The following is a 14,109-nucleotide window of genomic DNA, read 5'->3' as shown; positions in this document are numbered from 1 at the left end:
AGATGTTGCTTCAATATATCCACATAATTTTTCTGCCACATGATGCCATCTATTTTGTGAAGTGCACTAATCCCTCCTGCAGCAAAACATCCCCAAAACATGATGCTGCCACCCCTGTACTTCACGGTTGGGATGGTGTTCTTCAGCTTATAAGTCTCCCCCTTTTTCCTCCAAACATAACGATGGTCATTATGGACAAACAGTTCTATTTTTGTTTCATCAGACCAGAGGACATTTCTCCAAAAAGTACGATCTTTGTCCCCATGTGCAGTTGCGAACTGTAGTCGGGCTGTTTTGTGGCGTTTTTGGAGAAGTGGCTTCTTCCTTGCTGTGCAGCCTTTCAGGTTATGTCGAAAAAGACTTGTTTTACTGTGGATATAGACACTTTTGTACCCATTTCCTCCAGCATCTTCACAAGGTCCGTTGCTGCTGTTCTGGGATTACTTTCATCTCTGGGAGACAGAACGCGTCTCCTTCCTGAGCGGTATGGCGGCTGCCTGGTCCCATGGTGTTTATACTTGCGTACTATTGTTTGTACAGATGAACGTGGTACCTTCAGGTGTTGAGAAATTGCTCCCAAGGATGAACCAGACTTGCGGAGGGCTATAAAAAAAAAAATCTGAAGTCTTTTGCTTATTTCTTTTGATTTTCATATGATGCCAAGCAAAGAGGCACTGAGTTTGAAGGTAGGCCTTGAAATACACCGCTCAAAAAAAATAAAGGCACTTAAACAACACAATGTAACTCCAAGTCAATCACACTTCTGTGAAATCAAACTGTCCACTTAGGAAGCAACACTGATTGACAATAAATTTCACATGCTGTTGTGCAACTGGAATAGACAACAGGTGGAAATTATAGGCAATTAGCAAGACACCCCCAATAAAGGAGTGGTTCTGCAGGTGGTGACCACAGACCACTTCTCAGTTCCTATGCTTCCTGGCTGATGTTTTGGTCACTTTTGAATGCTGGCGGTGCTTTCACTCTAGTGGTAGCATGAGACGGAGTCTACAACCCACACAAGTGGCTCAGGTAGTGCAGCTCATCCAGGATGGGACATCAATGCGAGCTGTGGCAAGAAGGTTTGCTGTGTCTGTCAGCGTAGTGTCCAGAGCATGGAGGCGCTACCAGGAGACAGGCCAGTACATCAGGAGACGTGGAGGAGGCCGTAGGAGGGCAACAACCCAGCAGCAGGACTGCTACCTCCGCCTTTGTGCAAGGATGAGCAGGAGGAGCACTGCCAGAGCCCTGCAAAATGACCTCCAGCAGGCCACAAATGTGCATGTGTCTGCTCAAACGGTCAGAAACAGACTCCATGAGGATGGTATGAGGGCCCGTCGTCCACAGGTGGGGGTTGTGCTTACAGCCCAACACCGTGCAGGACGTTTGGCATTTGCCAGAGAACAAACACCAAGATTGGCAAATTCGCCACTGGTGCCCTGTGCTCTTCACAGATGAAAGCAGGTTCACACTGAGCACATGTGACAGACGTGACAGCGTCTGGAGACGCCGTGGAGAACGTTCTGCTGCCTGCAACATCCTCCAGCATGACCGGTTTGGCGGTGGGTCAGTCATGGTGTGGGGTGGCATTTCTTTGGGGGCCGCACAGCCCTCCATGTGTTCGCCAGAGGTAGCCTGACTGCCATTAGGTACCGAGATTAGGTACATTGATGCTATGGACTGGCCTGCCCGTTCCCCAGACCTGAATCCAATTGAGCACATCTGGGACATCAGGTCTGGGAGGAGATCCCTCAGGAGACCATCCGCCACCTCATCAGGAGCATGCCCAGGCGTTGTAGGGAGGTCATACAGGCACATGGAGGCCACACACACTACTGAGCCTCATTTTGACTTGTTTTAAGGACATTACATCAGAGTTGGATCGGCCTGTAGTGTGGTTTTCCACTTTCATTTTGAGTGTGACTCCAAATCCAGACCTCCATGGGTTGATAAATTTGATTTTCATTGATAATTTTTTGCGTGATTTTTGTTGTCAGCACATTCAACTATGTAAAGAAAGAAGTATTTAATAAGAATATTTCATTCATTCAGATCTAGGATGTGTTATTTTAGTGTTCCCTTTATTTTTTTGAGCAGTGTACATCCACAGGTACACCTCCAATTGACTCAAATGATGTCAATCAGAAGCTTCTAAAGCCATTACATAATTTTCTGGAATTTTCCAAGCTGTTTAAAGGCACAGTCAACTTAGTGTATGTAAACAAAAAGTAAAAAGTGAATTTAGTGTAAACTTCTGACCCACTGGAATTGTGACAGATGATTTCACTTCAAATTCACTGTTTCTAAGAAATTACGTAACCGACTTAACAAACTATAGTTTTGGCAACAAGACATTTGTGGAGTGGTTGAAAAACGAGTTTTAATGACTCAACCTAAGTGTATGTAAACTTCTGACTTCAACTGTACACCAACCAGAAGCCATGGATTACAGGCAACATCTGCATTGAGCTAAAGGAGCTGCCGCTTTCAAGGAGTGGGACTCTAACCTGGATGCTTATAAGAAATCCAACTATGCCCTCCGATAAACCATCAAACAAACATAGCGTCAATACATAACTAAGATTGATTACTACTACACCGGCTCTAATGCTCGCTGGATGTGGCAGGGCTTGCAAACTATTACGGACTACAAAGGGAAGCCCAGCCGCCAGCTGTCCAGTGACATGAGCCTGCCAGACGAGCTAAACTATTTCTATGCGTGCTTCAAGGCATGCATGGGCCAACAAGCTGTTCCAGACTACCATACCAACCCAACAGATCCACAAATGATGTAATCTCTATTGCACTCCACATTGCCCTTTCCCACCTGGGAAGCAGGAACACCTGCGTCAGAATGCTGTTCATTGACTACAGTTCAGCGTTCAACACCATAGTGCCCTCAACTCATCACTAAACTAAGGACCCTGGGACTAAACACCTCCCTCTGCAATTGGATCCTGGATTTCCTGACGGGCTACCCCAAGGTGGGAAGGGTAGGCAACATCTGCCACACTGATCCGCAACATGGGGGCCCCTCGGATGTGTGCTCAGTCCCCTCATGTACTCCCTGTTCACCCACGACTTTGTGGCCAAACGCGACTCCAACACCATTATCATTATCTGTGATCAAGCCTGAGACAGCCTATAGGGAGTTCAGAGACAACTTCTCCCTCAAGGTGATCAAGACAAAGGAGCTTATTGTGGACAACTGGAAAAGGATGGCTGAGCATGCCACCATTCACATTGATGGGGCTGCAGTAGAGCAGGTCGAGAGCTTCAAGTTCCTTGGTGTCCACATCACCAACAAACTAACATGGTCCAAACTAGAGGTCGACCGATTAATCGGAATGGACGATTAATTAGGGCCGATTTCAAGTTTTCATAACAATCGTTATTTTTTGGGCGCCGATTTTTATTAGTATTATTTTTTTTACACTACATTTTTTATTTAATCTTTATTTAACTAGGCAAGTCAGTTAAGAACATGTTCTTATTTTCAATGCCTAGAAACGGTGGGTTAACTGTCTCGTTCAGGGGAAGAACGACAGATTTTCACCATGTCAGCTCGGGGGATCCAATCTTGCAACCTTACAGTTAACTAGTCCAACGCAATAACGACCTGCCTCTCTCTCGTTGCACTCCACAAGGAGACTGCCTGTTACGCGAATGCAGTAAGCCAAGGTAAGTTGCTAGCTAGCATTAAACTTATCTTATAAAAAAACAATCGATCATAATCACTAGTTAACTACACATGGTTGATGATATTACTAGATATTATCTAGCGTGTTCTGCGTTGCATATAATATGACTGAGCATACAAGTATCTAAGTATCTGACTGAGTGGTGGTAGGCAGAAGCAGGCACGTAAACATTCATTCAAACAGCACTTTTGTGCTTTTGCCAGCAGCTCTTCGTTGTGCATCGAGCATTGTGCTGTTTATGACGTCAAGCCTATCAACTCCCGAGATGAGGCTGGTGTAACCGAAGTGAAATGGCTGGCTAGTTAGCGCGCGCTAATAGCGTTTCAAACTTCACTCGCTCTGAGCCTTGGGGTGGTTGTTTCCTTTGCTCTGCATGGGTGACGCTGCTTCGATGTGGTGGCTGTTGTCATTGTGTTGCTGGTTCGAGCCCAGGGAGGAGCGAGGAGAGGGACCGAAGCTATACTGTTACACTGGCAATACTAAAGTGACTATAAGAACATCCAATAGTCAAAGGTTAATGAAATTGAAATGGTATAGAAGGAAATAGTCCTATAATTCCTATAATAACTACAACCTAAAACGTATTACCTGGGAATATTGAAGACTCATGTTAAAAGGAACCACCAGCTTTCATATGTTCTCATGTTCTGAGCAAGGAACTGAAACGTTAGCTTTCTTACATGGCACATATTGCACTTTTACTTTCTTCCCCAAAACTTTGTTTTTGCATTATTTAAACCAAATTGAACATGTTTCATTATTTATTTGAGGCTAAATTGATTTTATTGATGTTTTATATTAAGTTAAAATAAGTGTTCATTCAGTATTGTTGTAATTGTCATTATTACAAATAAAATAAAATAAATTGGCCGATTTTAATCGGTATCAGCTTCTTTGGTCCTCCAATAATCGGTATCAGCTTCTTTGGTCCTCCAATAATCGGTATCAGCTTCTTTGGTCCTCCAATAATCGGTATCAGCTTCTTTGGTCCTCCAATAATCGGTATCAGCTTCTTTGGTCCTCCAATAATCGGTATCAGCTTCTTTGGTCCTCCAATAATCGGTATCAGCTTCTTTGGTCCTCCAATAATCGGTATCAGCTTCTTTGGTCCTCTAATAATCGGTATCGGCTTCTTTGGTCCTCTAATAATCGGTATCAGCTTCTTTGGTCCTCCAATAATCGGTATCGGCTTCTTTGGTCCTCTAATAATCGGTATCAGCTTCTTTGGTCCTCCAATAATCGGTATCAGCTTCTTTGGTCCTCCAATAATCGGTATCAGCTTCTTTGGTCCTCCAATAATCGGTATCAGCTTCTTTGGTCCTCCAATAATCGGTATCAGCTTCTTTGGTCCTCCAATAATCGGTATCAGCTTCTTTGGTCCTCCAATAATCGGTATCAGCTTCTTTGGTCCTCCAATAATCGGTATCGGCTTCTTTGGTCCTCTAATAATCGGTATCGGCTTCTTTGGTCCTCTAATAATCGGTATCAGCTTCTTTGGTCCTCCAATAATCGGTATCGGCTTCTTTGGTCCTCTAATAATCGGTATCAGCTTCTTTGGTCCTCCAATAATCGGTATCGGCTTCTTTGGTCCTCTAATAATCGGTATCGGCTTCTTTGGTCCTCTAATAATCGGTATCGGCTTTTTTGGTCCTCCAATAATCGGTATCAGCTTCTTTGGTCCTCTAATAATCGGTATCGGCTTCTTTGGTCCTCTAATAATCGGTATCGGCTTCTTTGGTCCTCCAATAATCGGTATCGGCTTCTTTGGTCCTCCAATAATCGGTATCGGCTTCTTTGGTCCTCCAATAATCGGTATCGGCTTCTTTGGTCCTCCAATAATCGGTATCGGTGTTGAAAAATCATAATTGGTCGACCTCTAGTCCAAACACACCAAGACAGTTGTGAAGAGGTTCACGACAACGCCTATTCCCCCTCACGAGACTGAAAAGATTTGGCATGGGTCGTCAGATCCTCAGTTGTACTGCTGCACCATCGAGAGCATCCCTGACTTGTTGCATCCCCGCCTGGTATGGCAACTGCTCGGCATCTGACTGCAAGGCTCTACCGAGGGTAGTATATACAGCCCAGTAGTACATCATTGGGGCCAAGCTTTCTGCCATCCAGGACCTCTGTACCAGGTGATGTCATGAAGGCCTTCAAATTTGTCAGACTCCAGCCATCCTATTCATAGACTGTTCTCTCTGCTACCATTTGGCGAGCAGTACGGGACTGTAGGTCCAAAAGGCTCCTTAAAAGCGTCTACCCTCCAAGCTAAAAAACTGCTGAACAACTAATCAAATGGCCACATGGACTATTTACATTGACCCCCCCCATGCATAGACACTTACCCCTACCTACCCCTACCGATGTACAGAACCAGTCAAAAGTTTGGACACCTACTCATTCCATTTTTAAAAATTTTATAACTATTTTCTACATTGTAGAGTAGTGAAGACATCAAAACTATGAAATAACACTTCTGTGTTCATGTTGTATCCAAAAAAGTGTTAGACAAATCTAAATGTATTTTAAATGTCAGATTCTTCAAAGTAGTCACCCTTTGCCTTGATGGGGCTCCCGAGTGGCGCAGCGGTCTAAGGCACTGCATCTCAGTGCTAGAGGTGTCATTACAGACCCGGGTTCGATTCCAGGCTGTATCACAACCGGCTGTGATTGGGATTCCCATAGGGCAGCGCACAATTGGCCCAGCGTCGCTAAGGTTTGGGTAGGCCGTCATTGTAAATAAGAATTTGTTTTTAACTGACTTGCCTATATAAATCAAATAAATATAATAATTGACAGCTTTGCACACACTTGGCATGCTCTCAACCAGCTTCATGAGGTAGTCACCTGGAATACATTTCAATTAACAGGTGTGCCTTAAGTTTAATTTGTGGAATTTCTTTCCTTAATGCATTTGAGCCAAACAGTTGTGTTGTGACATGGTAGGGGTGGTATATGGAAGATAGCCCTATTTGGTAAAATACCCAGTCCATATTATGGCAAGAACAGCTCAAATAAGCAAATAGAAACGACAGTCCATTACTTCGACTGACCTTCATGTCTTAATCTGGAAAATTTCAAGAACTTTTAATGTTTTTTCAAGTGCAATCGCAAAAACTATCAAGTGCTATGATGAAACTGGCTCCCATGAGGACCGCCACAGGAAAGGAAGACTCAGATTTACCTCCCCTGCAGAGGTTAAGTTCATTAGTTACCAGCCTCAGAAATTGCAGCACAAATAAATGCCTCAGAGTTCAAGTAACAGACGCATCTCAACATCAACTGTTCAGAGGAGACTGCGTGAATCAGGCCTTCATGGTCGAATTGCTGCAAAGAAACCACTACTAAAGGACACCAATAAGAAGGATAGACTTGCTTGGGCCAGGAAACACGCGGAATGGGCATTAGACCGGTGGAAATCTGTGTTTTGGTCTGAGTCCAAATGTGAGATTTTTGTGAGTGAAGGAAAAGCATATGTGGGAACTCCTTCAAGACTGTTGGAAAAACATTTCAGGTGAAGCTGGTTGAGAGAATGCCAAGCGTGTGCCACGCTGTCAAAGGGTTAAGTGTTGCAACTTTGAAGAATCTAAAATATGAAATATATTTATATGTAACACTTTTTGGTTACTCCATGATTGTACTGTATTACCTCGACTAATCTGTACCCCTGCACATTAACTCGTTACCGGTACCCCCTGTATATAGGCTCGGTAATATTTTAGTGTTAATATTTTCTACATAAAATAAAACGTTTCTTAATGGTCACATGGTTAACAGATGTTAATGCTTGTGTAGCGAAATGCTTGTGCTTCTAGTTCCGACAATGCAGTAATAACCAACGAGTAATCTAACCTAACAATTTCACAACTACTACCTTATACACACAAGTGTAAAGAGATGAAGAATATGTATGTAAACATATATGAATGAGTGATGGTACAGAACGGCATAGGCAAGATGCAGTAGATGGTATAGAGTACAGTATATACATATGAGATGAGTAATGTAGGGTATGTAAACATTATATTAAGTGGCATTGTTTAAAGTGGCTAGTGATACATTTATTACATCAATTTTTCCATTATTAATGTGGCTGGAGTTGAGTCAGTATGTTGGCAGCAGCTACTCAATGTTAGTGATGGCTGTTTAACAGTCTGATGGCCTTGAGGTAGAAGCTGTTTTTCAGTCTCTCGGTCCCTGCTTTACCAGTACTGACCTCGTCTTCTGGATTATTTTTTATTTGTCCGTTATTTTACCAGGTAAATTGACTGAGAACACGTTCTCATTTGCAGCAACGACCTGGGGAATAGTTACAGGGGAGAGGAGGGGGATGAATGAGCCAATTGTAAATTGGGAATTATTAGGTGACCGTGATGGTTTGAGGGCCAGATTGGGAATTTAACCAGGACACCGGGGTTAACACCCCTACTCTTACGATAAGTACCATGGGATCTTTTAATGACCTCAGAGTCAGGGCACCCATTTAACGTCCCATCTGAAAGACACCACCCTACACAGGGCAGTGTCCCCAATCACTGCCCTGGGGCATTGGGATATTTTAGACCAGAGGGAAGAGTTCCTCCTACGGGCCCTCCAACACCACTTCCAGCAGCATCTGGTCTCCCATCCAGGAACTGACCAGGACCAACCCTACTTAGCTTCAGAAGCAAGCCTGCAGTGGTATGCTGCTGGATGATAGCAGGGTGAACAGGCAGTGGCTTGGGTGGTTGTTGTCCTTGATGATCTTTATGGCCTTCCTGTGACATCGGGTGGTGTAGGTGTCCTGGAGGGCAGGTAGTTTGCCCCCGGTGATGCGTTGTGCATACCTCACTACCCTCTGGAGAGCCTTATGCTTGTGGGCGGAGCAGTTGTCGTACCAGGCGGTGATACAGCCCGACAGGATGCTCTCGGTTGTGCATCTGTAAAAGTTTGTGTGCTTTTGGCGACAAGCCAAATTTCTTCAGCCTCCTGAGGTTGAAGAGGTGCTGCTGCGCCTTCACCATGCTGTCTGTGTTGGTGGACCAATTCAGTTTGTCTGTGATGTGTACGCCGAGGGACTTAATTTACTACCTTCTCCACTACTGTCCCGTCGATGTGGATAGGGGGGTGCTCCCTCTGCTGTTTCCTGAAATCCACGATCATCTCCTTTGTTTTGTTGATGTTGAGTGTGAAGTTATTTTCTTGACACCACACTCCGAGGGCCCTCACCTCCTCCCTGTAGGCCGTCTTGTCGTTGTTGGTAATCAAGCCTACAACTGTAGTGTCGTCTGCAAACTTGATGATTGAGTTGGAGGCGTGCGTGGCCACGCAGTCGTGGGTGAACAGGGAGTACAGGAGAGGGCTCAGAACGCACCCTTGTTGGGCCCCAGTGTTGAGGATCAGCGGGGTGGAGATGTTGTTACCTACCCTCACCACCTGGGGGCCACTCATCAGGAAGTCCAGGACCCAGTTGCACAGGGTGGGGTCGAGACCCAGGGTCTCAAGCTTGATGACGAGTTTGGAGGGTACTAGGGTGTTAAATGCTGAGCTGCAGTCGATGAACAGCATTCTCACATAGGTATTCCTCTTGTCCAGATGGGTTAGTCCAGTGTTGTTGCGATTGTGTCATCTGTGGACCTGCTGGGGCGGTAAGCAAATTGGAGTGGGTCTAGGGTGTCAGGTAGGGTGGAGGTGATATGGTCCTTGACTAGTCTCTCAAAGCACTTCATGATGACGGAAGTGAGTGCTGCGGGGCGGTAGTCATTTAGCTCAGTTACCTTAGCTTTCTTGGGAACAGGAACAATGGTGGCCCTCTTGAAGCATGTGGGAACAGCAGACTGGGATAAGGATTGATTGAATATGTCCCTAAACACACCGGTCAGCTGATCTGCGCATGCTCTGAGGATGCGGCTGGGGATGCCGTCTGGACCTGCAGCCTTGCGAGGGTTAACACGTTTAAATGTTTTACTCACGTCTGCTGCAGTGAAGGAGAGCCCGCAGGTTTTGGTAGCAGGTTTTGGTAGCAGGGCGTGTCAGTGGCACTGTATTGTCCTCAAAGCGAGCAAAGAAGTTGTTTTAGTCTGTGTGGGTGCAAGACATCCCGGTCTGCGACGGGGCTGGGTTTCTTTTTGTAGTCTGTGATTGACTGTAGACCCTGCCACATACCTCTCGTGTCTGAGCCATTGAATTGCGACTCTACTTTGTCTCTATACTGATGCTTAGCTTGTTTGATTGCCTTGTGGAGGGAATAGCTACACTGTTTGTATTCGGTCATGTTTCCGGTCACCTTGCCTGATTAAAACAGTGGTTCGTGCTTTCACTTTTGTGCGAATGCTGCCATCAATCCACGGTTTCTAGTTGGGGAATGTTTTAATAGACGCTGTGGGTACGACATCACCGATGCACTTGCTAATAAACTCGCTCACCGAATCAGCGTATTCGTCAATGTTGTTTTTTGACGCAATGCGTAACATATCCCAGTCCACGTGATCGACGCTATCTTGAAGCGTGGAATCAGATTGGTCGGGCCAGTGTTGAACAGACCTGAGCACGGGAGCTTCCTGTTTTAGTCTCTGTCTATAGGCTGGAAGTAACAATATCAGGACCTAACATAAGGAAGACTCAGAATTATCATTCTGTTCTGAAAGACTACATTTTCTTTATCATGTTTCTTTAGACCTTTGAAGGTGTAGGTTATATTAAATAGACTTTTTATAATGTAGATATTCCAAAGTTTTGCATCAGCGGCTTGTGTGTGAAGAAGCCAGAGATGTGCGTATGTTAATTAACGGTCAATTACAGTTATTTGCTTCACTATGACAATGCTCTGCCTGCCACGTACCTACTAACAGTCAAAAATAGATCCATATTCAAATGTTTCCCTGTTGTTGGTGGCTATCACTTGTTGTTAAATAGAACTCTGTAACATCCCAGTGCCATCTCTCTCATCCCCCCTCTAGCCCTTGTTCCTTAACCTCTAACCTGGTTTCAGTAGTTTTGTGACTTCATCTGATGTGGTAATGGAGTGCTGGTGGCCCAGTCTGACGTGGTAATGGAGTGCTGGTGGCCCAGTCTGACGTGGTAATGGAGTGCTGATCGCCCAGTCCCAGTCTGATGTGGTAATGGAGTGCTGGTGGCCCAGTCTGATGTGGTAATGGAGTGCTGATGGCCCAGTCTGATGTGGTAATGGAGTGCTGATGGCCCAGTCCCAGTCTGATGTGGTAATGGAGTGCTGGTGGCCCAGTCTGATGTGGTAATGGAGTGCTGGTGGCCCAGTCTGACGTGGTAATGGAGTGCTGGTGGCCCACTCTGATGTGGTAATGGAGTGCTGATCGCCCAGTCCCAGTCTGATGTGGTAATGGAGTGCTGGTGGCCCAGTCTGATGTGGTAATGGAGTGCTGATGGCCCAGTCCCAGTCTGATGTGGTAATGGAGTGCTGGTGGCCCACTCTGACGTGGTAATGGAGTGCTGGTGGCCCAGTCTGACGTGGTAATGGAGTGCTGATGGCCCAGTCTGATGTGGTAATGGAGTGCTGGTGGCCCAGTCTGACGTGGTAATGGAGTGCTGATGGCCCAGTCCCAGTCTGATGTGGTAATGGAGTGCTGGTGACCCAGTCTGATGTGGTAATGGAGTGCTGATGGCCCAGTCCCAGTCTGATGTGGTAATGGAGTGCTGGTGGCCCAGTCTCAGTCTGATGTGGTAATGGAGTGCTGGTGGCCCAGTCTGATGTGGTAATGGAGTCCTGATGGCCCAGTCTGATGTGGTAATGGAGTGCTGATGGCCCAGTCTGATGTGGTAATGGAGTGCTGATGGCCCAGTCTGATGTGGTAATGGAGTGCTGATGGCCCACTCTGATGTGGTAATGGAGTGCTGGTGGCCCAGTCTGATGTGGTAATGGTGTGCTGATGGCCCAGTCCCAGTCTGATGTGGTAATGGAGTGCTGATGGCCCAGTCCCAGTCTGATGTGGTAATGGAGTGCTGGTGGCCCAGTCTGATGTGGTAATGGAGTGCTGATGGCCCAGTCTGATGTGGTAATGGAGTGCTGATGGCCCAGTCTGATGTGGTAATGGAGTGCTGATGGCCCAGTCTGATGTGGTAATGGAGTGCTGATGGCCCACTCTGATGTGGCAATGGAGTGCTGATGGCCCAGTCTGATGTGGTAATGGAGTGCTGATGGCCCAGTCTGATGTGGTAATGGAGTGCTGATGGCCCAGTCTGATGTGGCAATGGAGTGCTGATGGCCCAGTCTGATGTGGTAATGGAGTGCTGATGGCCCAGTCTGATGTGGTAATGTAGTGCTGGTGGCCCAGTCTGATGTGGTAATGGAGTGCTGGTGGCCCAGTCTGATGTGGTAATGGAGTGCTGATGGCCCAGTCTGATGTGGTAATGGAGTGCTGGTGGCCCAGTCTGATGTGGTATTGGAGTGCTGATGGCCCAGTCCCAGTCTGATGTGGTAATGGAGTGCTGATGGCCCAGTCCCAGTCTGATGTGGTAATGGAGTGCTGATGGCCCAGTCCCAGTCTGATGTGGTAATGGAGTGCTGGTGGCCCAGTCCCAGTCTGATGTGGTAATGGAGTGCTGATGGCCCAGTCTGATGTGGTAATGTAGTGCTGGTGGCCCAGTCCCAGTCTGATGTGGTAATGGAGTGCTGATGGCCCAGTCTGATGTGGTAATGTAGTGCTGGTGGCCCAGTCCCAGTCTGATGTGGTAATGGAGTGCTGATGGCCCAGTCTGATGTGGTAATGGAGTGCTGATGGCCCAGTCTGATGTGGTAATGGAGTGCTGGTGGCCCAGTCTAATGTGGTAATGGAGTGCTGATGGCCCAGTCTGATGTGGTAATGGAGTGCTGATGGCCCAGTCCCAGTCTGATGTGGTAATGGAGTGCTGATGGCCCAGTCTGATGTGGTAATGGAGTGCTGATGGCCCAGTCCCAGTCTGATGTGGTAATGGAGTGCTGGTGGCCCAGTCTGATGTGGTAATGGAGTGCTGGTGGCCCAGTCTGATGTGGTAATGGAGTGCTGATGGCCCAATCTGATGTGGTAATGGAGTGCTGATGGCCCAGTCTGATGTGGTAATGGAGTGCTGATGGCCCACTCTGATGTGGTAATGGAGTGCTGGTGGCCCAGTCTGATGTGGTAATGGAGTGCTGATGGCCCAGTCCCAGTCTGATGTGGTAATGGAGTGCTGATGGCCCAGTCCCAGTCTGATGTGGTAATGGAGTGCTGGTGGCCCAGTCTGATGTGGTAATGGAGTGCTGGTGGCCCAGTCTGATGTGGTAATGGAGTGCTGATGGCCCAGTCTGATGTGGTAATGGAGTGCTGATGGCCCAGTCTGATGTGGTAATGGAGTGCTGATGGCCCAGTCTGATGTGGTAATAGGGTGCTGATGGCCCAGTCTGATGTGGCAATGGAGTGCTGATGGCCCAGTCTGATGTGGTAATGGAGTGCTGATGGCCCAGTCTGATGTGGTAATGTAGTGCTGGTGGCCCAGTCTGATGTGGTAATGGGGTGCTGGTGGCCCAGTCTGATGTGGTAATGGAGTGCTGGTGGCCCAGTCTGATGTGGTAATGGAGTGCTGATGGCCCAGTCCCAGTCTGATGTGGTAATGGAGTGCTGGTGGCCCAGTCTGATGTGGTAATGGAGTGCTGGTGGCCCAGTCTGATGTGGTAATGGAGTGCTGATGGCCCAGTCTGATGTGGTAATGGAGTGCTGATGGCCCAGTCTGATGTGGTAATGGAGTGCTGGTGGCCCAGTCTGATGTGGTAATGGCGTGCTGATGGCCCAGTCCCAGTCTGATGTTTAGGTTTAGGAGGTTGTTTATTAGTCTTAACCGCTCCTCTGCTCCCCTGTAGGAAAGGTTAAGTGTTAAAGCTGCTGCTGAGGGGGAAGCTGGCCATGTCACATGTCCCTCCTCCACCAGGGGACATGTCTACTGGACCTGTGGCAGAGAGCTGGTGTTACACACAGGTAGGTGTGTGTCTGTTTCTGCCCGCCTCTGTCGGTCTGCCCGCCTCTGTCGGTCTGCCCGCCTCTGTCCGCCCTCCTCTGTCTGTCTGGATGTCTGCCCACTGTCCGCCCATGGCAGAAATCTAGGGTAGATTAGTTCACTAGGTCAATCACCATTGATTGTTTGGCGTTATATTTCATTTTGGCATTTTCTCTTTCTGTATTTTAGCTTTTGTCAACAGGCTGTCTTTTGAAATGGATGGAAGGGTTGTGATTGTTGCCTTTTTGTTTCAGGTGAAAGTAGTGAAGTTCTCCTACATGTGGACCATCAACAACTTCAGCTTCTGTAGAGAGGAGATGGGGGAGGTCTTAAAGAGTTCCACCTTCTCCTCTGGACCCAACGACAAGATGAAATGGTAAACTTTATTAACATTTACTGTGTTACTACTGTCACCAATTCATTATAGCGCCAATGCTCTATG

The 14,109-nt window shown here is 46.9% G+C and overlaps 1 protein-coding gene across 2 annotated transcripts in view; it reads left to right on the top strand.

Moving 5' to 3' along the window:
• LOC115126570 (speckle-type POZ protein-like A) overlaps window positions 1-14,109 on the top strand; it is an 82,622-nt gene that overhangs the window by 8,848 nt on the left and 59,665 nt on the right. For both annotated transcript variants that reach the window (XM_065016453.1, XM_065016448.1), the window contains exons 3-4: window positions 13,534-13,648; window positions 13,922-14,043. In XM_065016453.1, coding sequence (XP_064872525.1) covers window positions 13,577-13,648; window positions 13,922-14,043 — 194 coding nt within the window. In that variant the 5' untranslated portion in view covers window positions 13,534-13,576. The remainder of the gene's footprint in view (window positions 1-13,533; window positions 13,649-13,921; window positions 14,044-14,109) is intronic.

This window comes from Oncorhynchus nerka, linkage group LG3 (genome assembly GCF_034236695.1).
Source record: "Oncorhynchus nerka isolate Pitt River linkage group LG3, Oner_Uvic_2.0, whole genome shotgun sequence".
NCBI lineage: Eukaryota > Metazoa > Chordata > Actinopteri > Salmoniformes > Salmonidae > Oncorhynchus > Oncorhynchus nerka.
Note: the sequence above shows the minus strand (reverse complement) of the source record. Positions and strands in the feature narration are given on the sequence as shown.